This window comes from Dama dama, chromosome 22 (assembly GCF_033118175.1).
Source record: "Dama dama isolate Ldn47 chromosome 22, ASM3311817v1, whole genome shotgun sequence".
NCBI classification, from domain to species: Eukaryota; Metazoa; Chordata; class Mammalia; order Artiodactyla; family Cervidae; genus Dama; species Dama dama.
The window spans coordinates 54,618,285-54,638,864 of record NC_083702.1 but is presented as its reverse complement, the minus strand read 5'-3'; the positions used below and the strand labels follow the sequence as shown (position 1 = coordinate 54,638,864).

At 37.0% G+C, this 20,580-nt stretch overlaps 1 protein-coding gene across 2 annotated transcripts in view; it reads left to right on the top strand.

Moving 5' to 3' along the window:
* The window catches only part of SCYL2 (SCY1 like pseudokinase 2), a 54,068-nt gene that overhangs the window by 25,084 nt on the left and 8,404 nt on the right, over nt 1-20,580 (top strand). For both annotated transcript variants that reach the window (XM_061125553.1, XM_061125552.1), the window contains exons 4-12: nt 1,621-1,765; nt 3,473-3,622; nt 5,126-5,347; nt 5,767-5,883; nt 6,472-6,597; nt 10,877-11,053; nt 12,641-12,763; nt 16,873-16,986; nt 17,959-18,091. In XM_061125553.1, the coding sequence (XP_060981536.1) occupies nt 1,621-1,765; nt 3,473-3,622; nt 5,126-5,347; nt 5,767-5,883; nt 6,472-6,597; nt 10,877-11,053; nt 12,641-12,763; nt 16,873-16,986; nt 17,959-18,091 (1,307 nt within the window). The remainder of the gene's footprint in view (nt 1-1,620; nt 1,766-3,472; nt 3,623-5,125; nt 5,348-5,766; nt 5,884-6,471; nt 6,598-10,876; nt 11,054-12,640; nt 12,764-16,872; nt 16,987-17,958; nt 18,092-20,580) is intronic.

Sequence of the window (20,580 nt, the reverse complement as noted above, 5' to 3'; positions counted from 1 at the left end):
TCATGGACCTAACATTCCAGGTTCCTATGCAATACTGTTCTTTACAGCATCAGACTTTACTTCCATCACCAGTCACATCCACAGCTGGATGTTTTCATTTTGGCTCCGTCTCTTCATTCTTTCTGGAATTATTTCTCCACTGTTCTCCAGTATCATATTGGGCACCTACCAACTTGGGGAGTTTATCTTTCAGTGTCCTATCTTTTTGCCTTTTCATATTGTTCATGGGGTTCTCAAGGCAAGAATACTGAAGTGGTTTGCCATTCCCTTCTCCAGTGGACCATATTTTGTCAGAACTCTGCACCATGACCCGTCTGTCTTGGGTGGCCCTACGAGGCATGGATCATAGCTTCATTGAGTTAGACAAGGCTGTGGTCCATGTGATCAGATTGGTTAGTTTTCTGTGTTTTTGCTTTTCAGTCTGTCTGCCAGCTGATGGAGAAGGATAAGAGGCTTATGGAAGCTTCCTGATGGGATAGACTGACTGAGGGGGAAACTGGGTCTTGTTCTGATGGGTGGGGCCGTGCTTAGTAAATCTTTAATCTGATTTTCTGTTGTGGGTGGGGCTGAGTTTCTTCTCTGTTATTTTTCTGGGGCCAAACTATGGTGGAGGTGAAGTGAAGTGAAGTCGCTCAGTTGTGTCCAACTCTTTGCGACCCCAAGGACTGTAGCCTACCAGGATCCTCAGTCCTTTTCCAGGCAAGAATACTGGAGTGGGTTGCCATTTCCTTCTCCAGGGGATCTTCCTGACCCAGGGATTGAACCCGGGTCTCCCGCATTGTAGGCAGATGCTTTACCGTCTGAGCCTCACAGGGAGTCTCCTGGTGGAGGCAGAAGATAATAAAGGTGACTTTCTTCAAAAGGTCCCATGCAGGCACTGCTACACTCAGTGCCCCCACCCCTGCAGCAGGCCACTGCCGACCCACGCCTGCGCCAGAGGCTCTTGGACACTCCCACCCACTCACCACCCAGAAACAGGACACCCCCCAGCCCCTGGCCAGCACTCAGCATGCATACCTCTCATAGGAATGTGCTATGGAGGATAAGTACCGGAGCTTGCAAAGTGCCAGAGCAGGCCCCACGGGATACCGTGTTTCCCAAAGCAAGAACAGAAGGGTATTCACACTGTTTCTAGGTGCAAAAGACAGTCTGAAAGATGCAAAAATAATGTGCCGTCCTAGGGCTCCAACAACTCACAGAGGTCTCAAGTGACATAATTCAGGGACACCACCCGCCCCCCCGCCCCCTGCAAGATATTTGTTCCTAATAGTGAAAAAAAGAAACGTGGCCGGCTTGTGTGAGCTCGAGTTATGTCCCGACTCCTCTTGCTCCAGAGGCATCTGGGAAGTCTGCAGTTTCCTTTGAGCATATTCTGAAAATTATAGCCTTAGAAATAAGGGTAATATAACAGTATTCTAAATTAATTTATTGGTTTTTCATAAAGAATATCAATTATTCAAAAAGCAGAGTGGTAACTATCCAGTGTGATTCATACACAGAGCTTCCTGACTTCGCTTTGTTAGTCTAAGTATGTTATAGTAGTGGTGAAAATGAATATAAACTTGTCTGCCTTCTTGGTAGTCATATAGGACCACTCATACTTTTCTTTTTTTAAAACAGGGACTGCTTGGCATTTTGCACGGAACCAGTTTTTGCCAGTTTAGCCAATGTTCTGGGTAATTGGGAAAATCTACCTTCCCCTGTGTCTCCAGACATTAAGGATTATAAACTTTATGATGTAGAAACCAAATATGGTTTGCTTCAGGTATGTATTTTTATTCATTGTGTGGATGGGATATTTTCATTCAAAAGTATTTTTATAACCATTTCAAATTTAGCCATATAAACTGCTTTATGTAAACCTTTGCATCGTTTTAGTAATTTAAAAATCATTTCTATGCTCTAGAATTTCTCTACAGTTTATTTTTAGGCTTAAATTGTATTTTCAATGTATGAAATGTAACATTAGTAACCTTTGGAGAAGAGCACTTGTTGATTGGTGAGTGTGTGGTTCCTTTTTTATTTTTTTGAGTTTTAAATCTTCAGAATGCATCTCTTAAGTCCATTCCACTTTTGCTGATTTCCTTCCCCTACTTACTAAAATATCTTCAGCTTTATAGAGTAAATTTATACAGTAGATTCTTTGTTTTGGGGACAGAGATAATTTTGTTCATTATTTTTAACAGGTTTATTGAGGTATAATTAATTAGCATATAGTAAACACATATTTTAAAATACATAGCTATTAAGTTCCTAGGTAGAACCATCACTGCAGTCAAAATAATGTACGTATCCATGACCCTCCAGAGTTTCCTCGTACGTATTGTAATCCTTACCTCTTGCTCCTTGCTACCTTTCTGTCTCTCCCAGGAAACCACTGACCTGCTTTCTGTCACTATGAATCAGTTTGTATTTTCTAGAATTTTTTAAATGACATCATATAATATGTACTGTGTTTTTGGCTGGGCTTCTTTAAATCAATCAAATTATTTTGATATTCATTCATATAGTTGTGTGTATCAGTACTTCTTTTTATTGCTGAATAGTAGTCCATAGAATGGCTATGCCATAGTTTGCTTGTCCATTCACCCCTTGACAGTCATTTGGGTTGTTTACAGTTTTGGGCAATTGTGAATAAAGCTGCTATGAATATTCATGTACATGTTCTTGATGGACATTTCATTTCACTTCTCTTGGTTAATTACTAGGGAGTGGGATGACTAAATCAAACAATATGTATATAGTTCATCTTCTAAGAAAATGAAAAGCGATTTTAGAAATAGTAATACCATTTAGCATTCCCATTGCAGTATATAAAAGTTACGTATTTTTTCACATCTTTCCAAAACTTGGTATGGTTTGTCCTTTCAAATCCAGTCTTCACTTTTTGTTAACAAATAACCATGGTGCTCTCAGGCACAAATATAAAATAATCAAATATTAATCCAAATTAAGAATGAGTGAACATCAGTTTGAAAACTGAGCACAATACTAAGAAAAATTTAATTTCAATGTGGAGTATAAGTATAAAAAATATTAAGAATTAGAATCAAATTTATGAATGTATTTCTTGTTATTTCACTTCAGTTCAGTCACTCAGTTGTGTCAGACTCTTTGTGACCCCATGAATCGCAGCAAGCCAGGCCTCCCTGTCCATCACCAACTCCTAGAGTTTACTCCTGTGTGTTAACTCAGAAACCAGATTCTTTCACTTCTGAGTAGATTTGGGACACAAAGTCTTTTCTTTTACTTTTGTGTATGTATAAAGGAACTTAAATAAGTAGTTGCTGTCTGGGGAGTTTTTGTTGCTAATGCTTAGAATGCTCTGGCAACTTTCTCTACACTTTTGCATTTATGAAATTTAATAACCTGACATGTACAAATTATTATTGGGAGAAGCAGCAAATTTGATTATTATGAGACATTTATTAATGTACTTGAATGTAAAAATATCTTTTATTCCCATTTACAGGTTTCTGAAGGATTGTCATTTTTGCACAGCAGTGTGAAAATGGTTCATGGAAACATTACACCTGAAAATATAATTTTGAATAAAAGTGGAGCCTGGAAAATAATGGGCTTTGATTTTTGTGTATCATCAACCAATCCTTCTGAACAAGAGGTAATAAAGGTTTTATTCTTCTAATTTTTTTTTAAAGCTCTGGAAATTTTTGAATTGCATCTGAAATAGATTAGAGAATTTGTATGTCAGATGATGAGATGATTGGATGGCATCACCAACTCAGTGGACGTGGGTTTGAGAGTAGATAGATACTAGAGGACAGAGAAGCCTGTGCTTTAGTTGCTTAGTTGTGTCTAACTCTGTGACCCCGTGGACTGCAGTATGCCAGGCTCCTCCATCCATGGGATTTTCAGAAAAGAATACTGGAGTGGGTTGCCATTTCCTCCTTCAGGGGATCTTCCTGACACGGATCGAACCTGCGTCTCTTGTGTCTCCTACATTGGCAGGCAGATTCTTTACCACTGGCGTCACCTGGGAAGTCTGACAAATGTGTATAAATAGGCTTTGTGGTACTATGGTATGTTTAAATTTATAGCTTTATAGAAAATTTCTCATGTTCATTGTACCTACAAATATTTAGTACACTTATTCCGCAGTAATGTTACTTGAGAAAGTGCTAGAGTTAAGCAGATTTGAGCACTTTTGGGTTAGGTAGGTTTTTTCCCCCTCAGAATGTCGCGTACAGGAACAAACATTGTGAATTTAGCAGTGTTTCCCCAGCTTATTGAACCACAGAATCTTGTTTAGGGAGCATGATAGCAACAACAGCAGTGACAGTCATGGCTAATGTTTATTGAAGCTCTTTCTAAACACTACCTGTGTATTCACTTACTATCCTTGCAACAACTCGGTGAGGTATAGGAATAATACAGATGAGCAAGTTAGACTCATAGAATGAACTAACCTGCTTTAAGTTTAGGCAGATGGTAAGCAGTAGAGCTAAGATTTGAACCCAGTTTTTCTGACTAAAAAGCACCCGTTACTGAGTGATTATGAAACCTGCCTATTTATACTTAGGATAACACTGCAGTATTTCAGGTTTTTACTATGTAGTTGTTAAAGAAACCATGATTTGACCTACAATATATTTATAATATAGGTAAACATTTTTAGGGGAAACAGAAAGAATTAGTATTGGTTGAGATATACCATGTTCAGGCATTGTGCCGGGCCTGTTTTCCATACATTTGTTTAATTTTAAACAGCCTTTTGAACCTATTAACTAAATCACATAGCTCATTAGTGAAAGAACAAGGTTTTAAACAACTATAATCTACTTGAGCTCGTAAGTTTGAAGCCTGTATCAGAAAACATAGGCTAGACCTTTCCATGTTCAAAATGCATCATATAGTATACAGATAATTTGTTTTCTGGAAGAGAGTGCCAGTAATCTCAAAGTTATAGGAGTTCTTATTCTATCTCTTAGCTTGTTTCATGCATGTTGTAGTTTTGGGATTTGGGGAAATTTAGAATTGAAAGTGGTGGTGACATTCTTACTTGCATGACTGAGTATGAATTTAAAACTCAATTGTTAGTACTTGACAATGGTTTGCTTTAATTTGACAATTTAATCCATGTGATCATTTTTCTATCCTTTTATAGCCTAAGTTTCCATGTAAAGAATGGGACCCAAATTTACCATCATTGTGTCTTCCAAATCCTGAATATTTGGCTCCTGAATATATACTTTCTGTGACCTGTGAAACAGCCAGTGATATGTACTCTTTAGGAACGGTCATGTATGCTGTATTTAATAAAGGGAAACCTGTATTTGAAGTTAACAAGCAAGATATTTACAAGAGTTTCAGCAGACAATTGGATCAGGTATTTGCCTTTAAATATTTGCTTGCATTAAAAATGTATTAAGTGTTTCTTAGTTTTTTTTTCTAAAACATGTTCAGAAAGTTCTCTACACTGGGAGGAGTGTCTCATATTTGTTCTAATAAAATCAACATAACAAAAGTAATTCTTAAGATTAATATTTGGTACTACAACTTTAATCATGGCATTTATTTACTAGAGTGAAAATTTAAATATGGCCTAAAATACTGGGCATTTTGCTTTAGGAATAGAGACAATTTCAGGTATTAAAAGACATATTTTAGTTATCTTGCAACAGCAGTTTGTTCGATCTAAAAATATTTTTAGTAAATTTCAAAAAGATTTAAATGGACTGTTCACAATATAAATGTATATCTTCTGAATATTTTATATTCATATTTAACATTATCACTCTTGAACAGTTGAGTCGTTTAGGATCTAGTTCACTTACAAATATACCTGAAGAAGTCCGTGAACATGTAAAACTACTGTTAAATGTAACTCCAACTGTAAGACCAGATGCAGATCAAATGACAAAGGTGAGTATATATTAATTCCTGCCTTAGATGGAGGGACAAAGAATGAGTTAAAGTTGATTAAATACTTCTGAAGATTTACTATATAGTCCCTGGATAATGTCTATATTTGTGAATGTATTAAATATTCAGTGTTCTTTAATCTTAAGGAATTAAACAATTTATGATATAAGTGCTCTAATATAAAGTTAAGATTTCAAAGAGACATGATAGTTACAGTTGGGCGTGCAGAAGTTCTAGACATGCTAAGAGTTCATAATCCTCTTAATTCACTCATATAAGCATGGATTTTAATAAGTGGTACTGTTCATGGCCTCATGATATTTTAGTTACTCTTTGAATATTTTACTAGTTATGTAAAGTTAATGTTATTGTGTAGCCAGTTCAGATTCTGATTCTGAAAAATTGACTTCAAAAAGAGGAGTAATTTATTATTTCTTATTCTGATTTTTACAATTAGAATTTTCATTAAGTTGTCTTTAGCATTTTGCTAAATGTTTCTGACTATTGTTTTTTCACCATACTGTGTCAGTTTCACATATGAGAAGTATTTCAATATTTGTCAAAATAATTTTACTTCTCTGTTTTTAGATTCCCTTCTTTGATGATGTTGGTGCAGTAACACTGCAATATTTTGATACGTTATTCCAAAGGGATAACCTTCAGAAGTCACAGTTTTTCAAAGGACTGCCAAAGGTTCTGCCAAAACTGCCTAAGGTTTGTTGTTGTTTTTTAAATAAACGGTCCCTTCTTTATGTTTCATTATATGCTGTCTTCCACTTGTTTGCAGAGAGGGGAGTTGTATGTACGGATTTTTGGCTCTGCTGGGTCTTTGTTGCTGCATGGGCTTTTCTCCAGTTGTGGCAAGCAGGGGCTACTCTCTAGTTGTGATGCACAGGTTTCCCATTGCGGGGGCTTCTCTTGTTACAGAGTACAGGCTCAATAGATGTGGTGCAAGGGCTTAGTTGCTCTGCAGCATGTGGGATCTTTCTGCTTCAGGGATCAAACTCATATTTCCTACCTTGGTAATTGGGTTCTTTTCACTGGGGCCACCAGGGAAGCCTAAGGTTTGTGGTTGATCAGTTTGTTAGTAGTCAGGAGCTTAGTGTTTAAAATTTACTTTGACTTCACTATAATAACACTTCCCCCCAAAATGTAACTTGCCAAGGGTACATAAATGTCCAAAAGGCTACCCACTGAAGTCATGAAAGTTTAGTGGATCTTTTTCACATGGTGGAAGAATAATTAAATAGGATAAAAAAATTAGAAGAGTTCAGTTCAGATCAGTTCAGTCGCTCAGTCGTGTCGACTCTTTGCGACCCCATGAACCACAGCACGCCAGGCCTCCCTGTCCATCACCAATTCCCAGAGTCTACCTAAACTCATGTCCGTTGAATTGGTGATGCCATCTAACCATCTCATCCTCTGTCATCCCCTTCTCCTCCTGCCTTCAATCTTTCCCAGCATCAGGGTCTTTTCAAATCAGGTAGCCAAAATATTGGAGTTTCAGCTTCAGCATCAGTCCTTCCAATGAACACCCAGGACTGATTTCCTTTAGAGTGGACTGGTTGGATCTCCTTGCAGTCCAGGGGACTCTCAAGAGTCTTCTCCAACACCACAGTTCAAAAGCATAAATTTTTTGGTGCTCAGCTTTCTTCACAGTCCAACTCTCACATCCATACATGACCACTGGAAAAACCATAGCCTTGACTAGACGGACCTTTGTTGACAAAGTAATGTCGCTGCTTTTTAATATGCTGTCTAGGTTGGTCATAACTTTCCTTCCAAGGAGTAAGCATCTTTTAATTTCATGGCTGCAGTCACCATCTGCAGTGATCTTGGAGCCCAGAAAAATAAAGTCTGATGCTGTTTTCACTGATTCCCCATCTATTTGCCATGAAGTGATGGGCCCAGATGCTATGATCTTAGTTTTCTGAATGTTGAGCTTTAAGCCAGCTTTTTCACTCTCCTCTTTCACTCTCATCAAGAGGCTCTTTAATTCTTCTTCACTTTCTGCCATAAGGGTGATGTCAACTGCATATCTGAGGTTATTGATATTCCTCCCGGCAATCTTGATTCCAGCCTGTGCTTCATCCAGCCCAGCATTTCTCATGATGTACTCTGCATATAAATTAAATTAGCAGGGTGACAATATACAATTGACGTACTCCTTTTCCTATTTGGAACGAGTCTGTTGTTCCATGTCCAGTTCTAACTGTTACTTCCTGACCTGCATACAGGTTTCTCGAGAGGCAGGTCAGGTGGTCTGGTATTCCCATCTCTTTCAGAATTTTCCACGGCTTATTGTGATCCACACAGTCAAAGGCTCTGGCATAGTCAATAAAGCAAAATAGACGTTATTCTGGAACTCTCTTGCTTTTCCAATGATCCAATGAATGTTGGCAATTTGATCTCTGGTTCCTCTGCTTTTTCTAAAACCAGCTTGAACATCTGGAAGTTCTCGGTTCACATACTGCTGAAGCCTGGCTTGGAGAATTTTCAGCATTACTTTACTAGCGTGTGAGATGAGTGCAATTGTGCAGTAGTTTGAGCATTCTTTGGCATTGCCTTTCTTTGGGATTGGAATAAAAACTGACCCTTTCCAGTCCTGTGGCCAGTGCTGAGTTTTACAAATTTGCTGGCATATTGAGTGCAGCACTTTGACAGCATCGTCTCTGAGGATTTGAAATAGCTCAGCTGGAATTCCATCACCTCCACTACCTTTGTTCGTAGTGATGCTTAGGCCCACTTGACTTCCCATTCCAGGATGTCTGCCTCTAGGTGAGTGATCACACCATTGTGATGATCTGGGTCATGAAGATCTTTTTTGTATAGTTCTTCTGTGTATTCTTGCCACCTCTTCTTAATATCTTCTGCTTCTGTTAGGTCCATACCATTTCTTTCCTATATTTTGCTCATCTTTGCATGAAATTTTCCCTTGGTAACTAATTTTCTTGAAGAGATCGCTAGTCTTTCCTATTCTGTTGTTTTCCTCTATTTCTTTGCATTGATCGCTGAGGAAGGCTTTCTTATCTCTCCTGGCTATTCTTTGGAACTCTTTATTCAAATGGGTATATCTTTCCTTTGCTCCTTTGCTTTTGGCTTCTCTTCTTTTCACAGCTATTTGTAAGTCCTCCTCAGACAGCCATTTTGCTTTTTTGCATTTCTTTTTCTTGGGGATGGTCTTGAACCCTGTCTCCTGTACAGTGTCACCAACCTCCGTCCATAGTTCATCAGGCACTCTGTCTATCAGATCTAATCACTTGAATCTATTTCTTATTTCCACTGTATAATCATAAGGGATTTCCCCACTTTCCTCAATTTAAGTCTGTATTTGGCAATAAGGAGTTCATGATCTGAGCCATAGTCAGCTCCTGGTCTTGTTTTTGGTGACTGTGTAGAGCTTCTCCATCTTTGGCTGCAAAGAATATAATCAGTCTGATTTCGGTGTTGACCTTCTGGTGATGTCCATGTGTAGAGTCTTCTCTTGTGTTGTTGGAAGAGGGTGTTTGCTATGACCCGTGGGTTCTCTTGGCAAAACTCTTATTAGCCTTTGCCCTAAGCTAATTCTGTATTCCAAGTCCAAATTTGTTACTCCAGGTATTTCTTGACTTCCTACTATTGCATTCCAGGCCCCTATAAAGAAAAGGACATCTTTTTTGGGTGTTAGTTCTAAAAGGTCTTGTAGGTCTTCATAGAACCGTTCAGCTTCTTCAGCGTTACTGGTCGAGGCGTAGACTTGGATTACTATGATATTGAATGGTTTGCCTTGGCAACGAACAGAGATCATTCTGTCGTTTTGGGGATTGCATCCAAGTACTGCAGTTCGGACTCTTTGGTGACTGTGATGGCTACTCCATTTCTTTAAGGGATTCCTGCCCACAGTAGTAAATATAATGGTCATCTGAGTTAAATTCACCCATTCCAGTCAATTTTAGTTTGCTGATACCTAGGATGTCAACATTGACTCTTGCCATCTCCTGTTTGACCACTTCCTATTTGCCTTGATTCATGGACCCAACATTCCAGGTTCCTATGCAATATTGCTCTTATAGCATCGGAACTTGTTTCCATCACCAGTCACATCCACAGCTGGGTATTATTTTTGCTTTGGCTCCATCCCTTCATTCTTTCTGGAGTTATTTCTCCACTGATCTCCAGTAGCATATTGGGCACCTACCACCCTGGGGAGTTCATCTTTCAGTGTCCTATCTTTTTGCCTTTTTATACTGTTCATAGGGTCCTCAAGGCAAGAATACTGAAGTGGTTTGCTATTGTCTTCTCCAGTGGACCACATTCTGTCAGCACTTGGACATTAAACATCAGAAGAGAAGTTGTAAACTGTCATGGAAATCACTGTCTCACTAGCAGTTAAGGGGTTACTTCAGTATGATACTAGTCTCTCCAGTTCCTCTATTCTTCCTTCCTGTCTTAGTAAATTGTGAGGATAACATGGTCTAAAAATATTAATGAATGCTAAAAAAGCCACTCTCTGGAAAACTAGTTAATTCCTTTGTAAAAATAATTCCAGTGTTTAATCTATCAGATACTCATTGGTTATATACTGTTTGTGTAGCCCTTTACCCAGACGCCCTGGAGAATAAATGGGAAACAAAATATTGTCCTTGTTTTCAAGGCCCTTTTAGTAAATGTAGATGGAGTTAACATGCACGAAACAATAATTTACACTATGGGATATGAATCACAAGTAATGAAGAAATTAAGAGGAGAACTATATTAATGAAGACTAATTAGGAAAGATTTCCTAAAGAGTGACCATATATCCCCCTTTTTCTGTAATGTTCCCAGGTTATGTCTTTTGTCCTGGCATAATTAGCAGTAGTAATATTTTATTCTCAAAAGTGTCCCAGTTTCAACTATCAATTATATAGTCACTTTACCCAAAAGGATTGGAGGTGTTAGATGCTTAACTTCAATGTTAATACTAAAGACCTGATACAAAGTTTAATTTTAAGAAAACATTTTTGCCTTTCAGCGTGTGATTGTGCAGAGAATTTTGCCTTGTTTGACTTCAGAATTTGTAAACCCTGACATGGTACCTTTTGTTTTGCCCAATGTTCTACTCATTGCTGAAGAATGTACCAAAGAAGAATATGTTAAGTTAATTCTGCCTGAACTTGGGCCTGTCTTTAAACAGCAGGAGCCAATCCAGGTATGTATGTAGATATTTTTTCCTGTTTATCTGCAGTTATTTAGTGGTCTTAGTCAATGATAACTATCACTGAAAACAAAAGGAAGGATATCTGGCTTTTTAAAAATTGAGGTAAATATGAGAGATTTGCTTTTCCAATAGTCAGAAGCTATTTTTCATATGCTTGAAGTGAACCATTCCTAAAGTTAATAGTTGAACTTTGCAAGTAAATGTCTATAGCTGTCAACGAGTTACTATCTCAGCTAAATTGTAGTGAGGTTTTACATGTGTTATATTATTCCCATTGGCCTTACTGAAAGTTACAGGTTTAGTAAAATAAATATTTATTTTTCTCCTTCACTTTTAAATATTTCTGTTTTTCTGCTTTGTTGTTGAATCTTTAATTTATATATGGTTTGTGTCAGTTCCCTTTATTTTATTGATAATAAATAGTTTCACTAGAAGAGGGAAAATGCTTCCAGCACCATGGGAGTAATATGTGTATTGTTAAGAGAAAATTTAATTAGAGTCTGATATAGACTATTAAAATATTTATTCCCCAGATTCAAGGTGCACTTGGATTTAAGGGAGCAGTAGGGTCCCATACTTCAATTAGAATCTGGCCACCTTCATCTCCTTGGACAAGTCATTACTCTCTTACAGCTTCTATTTTGGTCATTTCTGAAGTGAAAGGAGTTGTTGAAATTAATTGAAATTTTCTAGCACATGGTAAATATTACTAAGTTTCTGATACTACATGGCAGTAGCTTATTGGTAAACTGTTGATTACCTTATTTAACGGTTTAATGACAGGATGTTTGTGGTCCTTCCCTTGAAAGGAGGGAAACAGAAGGAAGTCTGTGGTAGTCAGGCAAGAGTTCCTCTGCCTGAGAAAGGGGCAGGTGAGGGAACTGTAGGGTTTGAAGCAGAGTTCTCCAAACATGGCCCACGTGTCAGGAAGAAAAGCAGTGGGGTTGCATGTCCTCCAACTCGTTCGTCAGACAGGAGCCTAAGGGGTCTATCCTCTGAGCACTTATTTGCCTTCATTCTTTGCATTTTCCCCCCTTACTAGTCTAGCTAAAAATCCCTTCTAGTCTGCATAAATAGAAGGGATGGTGTGTTCCTGTCACTTAGCTATATGGTGGCAGACAAATGATCAGGGACAACTGAAGATGTTTCTCTCTAGAATTTTTCCTGACAGTCCTTTTCAGTTCTGTACCTTTTCTTGTTTTGACCTTCATAGAAGCCAAGTGATGGAATTACTTCTTTGAGACGTCTGACTTTGCTGCCCCCAGACTTTTGTTTTTTACCCAGTAGCTTTCTAGATAGTTGGTACTTGTGGGTGAGTGATATATTACTGAAGATATGTGAGAGTTAGGAAATTAGCTTTTATTTAAATATTTAAACCAAGAACAGATGTTAAATATTGTGCTTCTAGAAACATAAGAGACTTGATTTATATGTTTTTGTCTTCCATGCCTTCAGGCTAGCAACATGGTAAGTGTCAAAATACATAACTTATTCTTTTGAAGCAACTTTAAATTTTGGCATATGTAAAGTGGCATAAAAATTCTAGACTTTGATACATTGTTCCCCTTATATACACAGATTTTATTAATCTTCCTCCAAAAAATGGATCTGCTACTAACCAAAACTCCTCCTGACGAGATAAAGAACAGTGTCCTGCCAATGGTTTACAGAGCCCTAGAGGCTCCCTCCATTCAGATCCAGGTATAATATTCAGTTTTTTTATTTTAATGATGATTTTGATTAGTAAAGCAAAAGACAGAAGTAAAGTACCTTTTAAGTTTGTCATAAAATTTTTATATAAAGCTCAGTAATACATATTAATGAGTTCGTGAATTTCATTATGTACTTTTAAAGTATATCCACTCCTAACTAATTTGAAGAATCAATTGATGAATACCAGTATTAATAAAGTAAAATGATTTATTGTTGTTTTTACTTATCAGAAACGTACTATTCTGGAAGGTTTGATTTATTGTAGTTTGGATCGCTATATACCTTCTGCTAAATGAGTAATTACCATATGAATGGACATGGCAAACGTGTGTGTGCCTTTTTCTTATGAAAGCGCTAAGCAGGCGCTCCCCATACTCATGATTTTCATGCTTGGTAACTCAGCCTTCTGTTCAGAAATGTTGCTTTTGAATTGAAGTTAATTTGTATAGCAGGTAGGTAGAAAAGCAGATAATAATTTAGTGTGAGCATCCCTAATGCATGAAAAGTCATGCATTCATGTTACAGAGTGCTTTAAAACATTGCATACTTTGCCAAACTTCTGGTTCATCGCATACTGTGCCAAATGTTCTTTGCTACTAAAATTTTGGTTCTGTGGATTATCTGGAAAAAAAAGTTTGGGTTGCTATTAAAAGTATAATTTAGTTTGAGCTTTTTTCTTCTCTACTATGGAAAGAACATCTCACTGAATAAAAGGTTTCATATTTAAAAGTTTATACTCTCTTTGCCAGTGTAGAGATTCTAGTAAAGAAAAAATAGAAGTTTAATTTTTATAAGTTGGTGACCTAGCTTTTTTTTTTTTTTTTTATGTGAACCTAATACCATACCTATATGGTCACTTTTTTGATTCACTTCAGTCTTTATCTGAGGTCTTTTATATTATTCAAAATTGCAAAGTTGATTTTAAAATTTTTCCTTATAACGTCATTTCTTACTTCCTTTATCCAAATGACATGGAATGATTGGGAAAGGTGTACTTCAGTTTAGTTCAGTTGCTCAGTCGTGTCTGACTCTTTGCGACCCCGTGAACCGCAGCATGCCAGACCTCCCTGTCTATCACCAACTCCCAGAGTCTACTCAAACCCATGTCCATTGAGTCGGTGATGCCATCCAACCATCTCATCCTCTGTCATCCTCTTCTCTTCCTGCCTTCAGTCTTTCCCAGCATCAGGGTCTTTTCAAATGAGTCAGCTCTTCGCATCAGGTGGCCAGAGTACTGGAGTTTCAGCTTCAGCATCAGTCCTTCCAATGAACACCCAGGACTGATCTCCTTTAGGATGGACTGGTTGGATCTCCTTGCAGTCCAAGAGACTCTCGGGAGTCTTCTCCAACACCACAGTTCAAAAGCATCAATTCTTTGGCACTCAGCTTTCTTTATAGTCCAATTCTCACATCCATACATGACCACTGGAAAAACCATAGCCTTGACTAGACGGACCTTTGTTGACAAAGCAGTGTCTCTGCTTTTTAATATGCTATCTAGGTTGGTCATAACTTTCCTTCCAAGGAGTAAGCGTCTTTTAATTTCATGGCTGCAGTCTCCATCTGCAGTGATTTTGGAGCCCAGAAAAATAAAGTCAGCCATTGTTTCCACTGTTTCCCCATCTATTTCCCATGAAGTGATGGGACTGGATGCCATGATCTTAGTTTTCTGAATGTTGAGCTTTAAGCCAGCCTTTTCACTCTACTATTACTTTTTGGCACTTTCCAAAGGAATTGTGAATTATAGCTTGAAACATTCCCACAGGCCCTGTGTAGCCAACTTGATTATATAGTCAGCGAGATTAGGGAGGAAAGGGAAGGTAAAGTGACGTAAAGTCATTTTTCTTCATAAAGTGAAGTCGCTCAGTTGTGTCCAACTCCGCGACCCCATGGACTGTAGCCTACCAGGCTCCTCCGTCCATGGGATCTTCCAGGCAAGAATACTGGAATGGGTTGCCATATCCTTCTCCAGAGGATCTTCCCCACCCAGGGATCGAACCCAGGTCTCCCGCATTGTAAGCGGACGCTTTACTGTCTGAGCCACCAGGCAAGTCTTTTCTTCATAAGGGGGTTAGTTCGGCGAATAAGTTATCAGCCAGTATTTTACTAAAATAATTAATATAGAATTCAAATGGACCTGTGCAACTTTGCCAGGTTTTAGACACCAGCATTTCTGATGTCATTTCAATAGAAGTGTTTAGTCACCAGTCCAATTAACTAGTATCAGCATTGCTTGGTAAGAGTCTGATGAAGTTAAAACCTGTCTAAGCTTTGGGAGAGGGAGTAAGAGCATGAAACAAAAGTCCTTTCCTCATGCCTCCTACAAGTAAGAAGGCTAGGAAGTAACTTGTGAAATTCATTTTTGGAGTGGTATTTTGAAAGTGAAGTTTGATTGGAACTATGAACATTAAGAGGCTAAAGAGAGTTTAGAAAAACATTTGGAAAATTAAAAGATGGTTTAGAAAAGTTAGGATCATTAGAAGCATTGATAAATGAGAACCAGTTTTTAAAATTATTTACCTTTAAAATTACATGGAGAACTTGTGTTCATTCTCCCCTCCCCACCACTGATAATAGAGAAAATAGAACATAAAAGGCAGAAGTTGCTGCAAACACGCTAATTGGACTTCCTTTTATTTTTTCAGTTCCCTGTTCTTAGGTCTCCTCTTATGGAGAGAGCTCTCCCCTCCTTTAGCTAAGTGATTTAGGCATTTGCCTCTTTATAACCTACTCCTAGATTGTATGGCATAGTGCATATATTGCGTGTTCAGTCCAGTCTGTCTCAAATGAATTAAAGACTGAACTTTACTGTTCCCCTCTGGTAACAGGAGCACAGTGTCTCACTGACTGCTCAGCCTTGCTCATTCTCCTCTACCAACTGTGGAAAAATAGTCCCTTAAATGTAGTTTGTATTTCTTATCTTCAAATTATGTCACCTGCTTAATCATTATACTTCTGAATGTGTATTAATATTAACTCTCTTCTTTCTGTCTGCCTTTTGGAAATCTGGGAATAAGTTTAAGTAGATAAAATATTTGCCAAAATTCTGATATCAGATTCTTAGTGATTAATTCATTTCTATCTGCTAACTACAAATAAGTATATCTTTGTTTGCCAGATAGCATCAGTAACTCCTTCTCTGATACACATTTATACCTCCATTTTCTTCAGTAATCTCTTTTGTGTTTTCCTACAAGAATCATTCTGCCTCATAAGATATCTGAGATGTGGGTTCTGCAGCCAGTTTTTTTCTCAAGCCATTTCCTGTTCTTTTTCTTATCTCATTTAATCCTCCACCATCCTTCCTTTCCTCTATTATATTCAGAGTTCCCAGTTCCAGTCATTTACACTGTGGCATAGCATTAGTTAACAAGAATGTTTTAAATGACTTTTCCTATTTCTATCCATTATATTTGCTTTGGTTTCAGATTTTAGAAACATTTGAAAATATCAATATAAAGGAAATTTAAATCCTCTCTCAGAGGTGCCCACAGTTCAGTTAACATTTCCAGATAGATCCTTCTAGTTCTTTTTCCTAAGTCTGTAGACAAATACATGTTTTAAAAATTGGAATGATATAATAGTGTCTTATTACATTTATCCTTGATATTATTAAATAGTCTTTTGAATGTATATTTTAAAATGTTTGTATTATATTCCATCATATGGATATTGTAATAGCTAAGAAATTCATTATTTAGGAGGAATAGTTTTACATGTATTGGTATAATATTTGATTTTTCTCTCGTGAGAGATAGCAAAACTTAGATGTTACTTCCTTTTTTTAAGATGTTCCTATTTTTAAAATTAAATGAATTGTGTTTTCAGAGAAATAAATTAGGAATGTTATCAGGAGATTTTGGTATATATGCTAGTTGTATGACGTAGCATGAATTTGAGTGAGGTCTTCTGAGCCTGTTTTCTCATCTGTAAAGTAGAAAATTGATAATAAGTATTTTTCTTTCAAATAGCCATTGTAAGGATCAAATGATAGATAAGAGTTTATTTCAAACTATGTGACAAAATTAACCATGTAAATACAAAATGCTTTTTAATATGTGTTTCTCTGAGATTGATCCAGTTTATTTTATTAATAGGAACTCTGTCTAAACATCATTCCAACCTTTGCAAATCTTATAGACTACCCATCCATGAAAAATGCTTTGATACCAAGAATTAAGAATGCATGTCTGCAAACATCTTCCCTTGCTGTAAGTAATTACATATTTTTATTTGTCTCTCACTTCTCATTGGCTTAGTAATTTTCTTATTGTTTAGTAATCTTTTTACAGTTTGTTCATATATTTCATCCTGGCTCTAAGTAACCTATAAATAGCACAGTGAAAGTGAACAATAGCTGTAGTTTGCCTACATATATAATTTTATAGTATTCCATCCCTGACATTACTCCCTGTCTGTTAGTGCTTCAATAGAAAATTTGAGTAATTTTTTTCTTAATCCTCTTTTGCTTTAAGCCACAATTTATTTTTTTTAACCACCTAAATTGTTTTCTGTTTTTTTTAGTTTACATTAAAAAAAATAGTTTTATTGATATGATGATCCTGATTCAAAGTATTCTATCTTAACAAATTGTAGCGAAGAAAGTAGGGTGTGAAATATTTATCAAACTAGTCAAGAGACATAGATAAAATTTTGATAAAAGAGCTCCTAAATACCAGGTGTTTGTGACTATATTAAAAATATATTTAGAAATATAAAATTTCAGGTAAGGCAGATAGAATTTCCACATATTGTTAAAATATTTAAGAATGACTTGAACATGAATTAGAGAAAAATACTAGAGGCCCAGTAAAATTAATCATTTGATGGGAGAATATAGTCCTTTTTATAGTTCAGATGACCTCAAGAAAATATTCTTAGCAAGCAAAAATATAGTAAAGCTTCTCAAATCCTAATTACTTTATTTAAAATGACATGAAATTAAAATCATTCTTTGCCTTTAGCTACTTAGTATCCTAGTAAAGCAATCATAAATTTTCTGAAACAAATCAGGGGAATTTATAAATATGTGAATTTTCTACATTAATAAAGGATGAGAGCTTTTAACTTTTCTTTCATTTTTGAGATTTTAACATATATGAAGATTATACTCAATGCTTAAAATATTTTGGTCTAGCTTGTGAAGACTTTAAATGACTAATTCAGTTTACCTCTTTTAATAGGTACGTGTAAATTCATTAGTGTGCTTAGGAAAGATTTTGGAATACTTGGATAAATGGTTTGTACTTGATGATATTCTACCCTTCTTACAACAAATTCCATCCAAGGAACCTGCGGTCCTCATGGGAATTTTAGGTAGCTGAAAACTTAATGTCATTTGATGCTACTTTACTGTTTTATAATCATGCAAGTAAACTTCTCAGTCTGTAAAACCATTTTGCTCTCTTTTCATGTATACAGCATTCAGTAACTGAAGAATGATGGTGTAAATGCCATGATATAACTCTTCTCTCTGTTAATTTTAGCAAAAGTGGTAGTACCTGACATTTACAAAGGGATAAAAACATTTGGGAATCCCAGCTTCACAAATGTCGTGATAGCATGTAGTTTTCCCTCTAAAAATGATACTAAATAAGAGAGGCAAACAAAGCTACTTGAAATGCTGATACCAATCATAATAGTAATACCTAATGTTTATTTGTTACCCGATTTATAAGAGGCACTCTGCTAAGTCTTTTCTGCATTATCTTATTTTGTCCTCTCTAAAATCTAATGAGATTTGGTACTTTTATTTCTGTTTTACAATAAGGACGTGAGGTTTAGATAAATGAAGTAAGTTATTCAAGATTATACAGCTAAAAAGTGGTAGAGTTGGCTCTTAATTTAGATATGTTTAAATATGAACCCAGGGCTTCCATGGTGGCCCACTGGTAAAGAACGCACCTGCCAATGCAGGAGACATGGGTTCAGTCCCTGGGTTGGGAAGATTCCCTAGAGAGGGAAGTGGCAACCCGCTCCAGTCTTCTTGCCTGGGAAATCCCATGGAGAGAGGAGCCTGGTGGGCTACAGCCCATGGGGTCGCAAAACAGTTGAAGACAACTTACCAACTAAGCAGCAACAACAAAACACGAGCATATGTTTTTCAGTGCTAAGTGTGATAAAGCATTATGAGCCTTATAGCACCTTCTAGTCCGCCAGCCTGCTAATTATAAATCACTCTATTAAAAAAACTCTGAAATTGTTTATGAATAGTTGAAGTCCAATCTGGGAATGCTGGGGTCTGCTATACTATTAGCGGTAGAATCACATAAACATTAACAAGTTACTAAACTTGAAGTTCTGTGTTAATTTTGAAGAAAATCTATGTTATTCAGCCATGTATCTGAAATACCTACTATAGTGCCTGATTTATAGAAAATCCTCAGTAAATATTTATAGGAATGGTCAGTAAGTAATCTGTTGTGGACCTCTATAGACACAGAATTTTTGTGATACATTATGAAACTTTTGAGCCCAAGGTAATTAGTCTTCTTGACAAGGAGTTTGACACAGTGAAAAGAGCCCTAACCCCAATTCTGGCTGTGCCAGTTCCTGGATTGACTTTGAAAAGTTTCTTTGTCTGTCACATAAGGGTAAAATAATATCATTATAGGAGTTTTGTGAGAATTCAGTGAGACCAACTGAAGGGAAAGTAATGAGCATAGTGTTCTGCAAACAAGCATTTAGTGGGCATACAGAGTTCTTTGAGTATGTAAGTGAAGTGTGCATTAACTGGAGAATAATAGGTGGCGTGTTCTAAAGCTTTAGATTATATACAAAACTCTTACTCCATGAAAGCATACAGAGATTCAGGAGCAGATGTGCTCAGTTTACCAAATGAAGGCTTTGTGAAATAGGTATAACAGCAGGGTCTTGAAAGTTGAGTAAATATGAAAGACAACAGTGAAGGATTGTGTGGAGTTAAATTATTAAAGTTCAGAGATGTTGAGTCTGATTGGTTAAAGTGAATAAAGGTATAGGACCTATCCTTAGACACTTTTGAGTGAATAGTCTGAAATATATATTTATTTGTGTTCAGAATACAGACATTTCTGTAGCCTTACTGCTACACTGTAAGAACTCTACCTGATTCGAATAGGCTTTTACTGGACTATCGTTGTTGTTCGTTTGCTCAGTCGTGTCTGACTCTTTGCGGCCCATGGACAGCAACACACCAGGCTTCCTGTCCTTCAGCATCTCCTGGACCTTGCTCAACCTCATGTCCATTGAGTTGGTGATGCCATCCAACCATCTTGTCCTCTGTTATCCCCTTCTCCTCCTGCCTTCAATCTTTAGCAGCATCAGGGTCTTTTCTAATGAGGCAGCTCTTTGTGTTAGGTGGCCAAAGTATTGGAGCTTCAGCTTCAGCATCAGTCCTTCCAATGAATATTCAGGATTGATTTCCTTTAGGATAGACTGGTTTGATCTTCTTGCTGTCCAAGGGACTCTTTAGAGTCTTTTGCAACATCACAGTTCAAAAGCATCAATTCTTCAGCACTCAGCCATCTTTATGTCCAACTCTCACATCCATACATGACTATGGGAAAAACCATAGCTTTGACTAAATGGACCTTTGTTGGCAAAGTAATGTCTCTGCTTTTTAATACACTGTAGATTTGTCATAGCTTTTCTTCCAAGGAGCAAGTGTCTTTTAATTTCATGGCTGCAGTCACCATCTGCAGTGATTTTGGAGCCCCAAAAAATAAAGTCTGTCACTGTTTCCATTGTTTCCCTATCTATTTGCCATGAACTGATGGGACCAGATGCCATGATCGTCCTTTTTTGAATGTTGAGTTTTAAGCCAG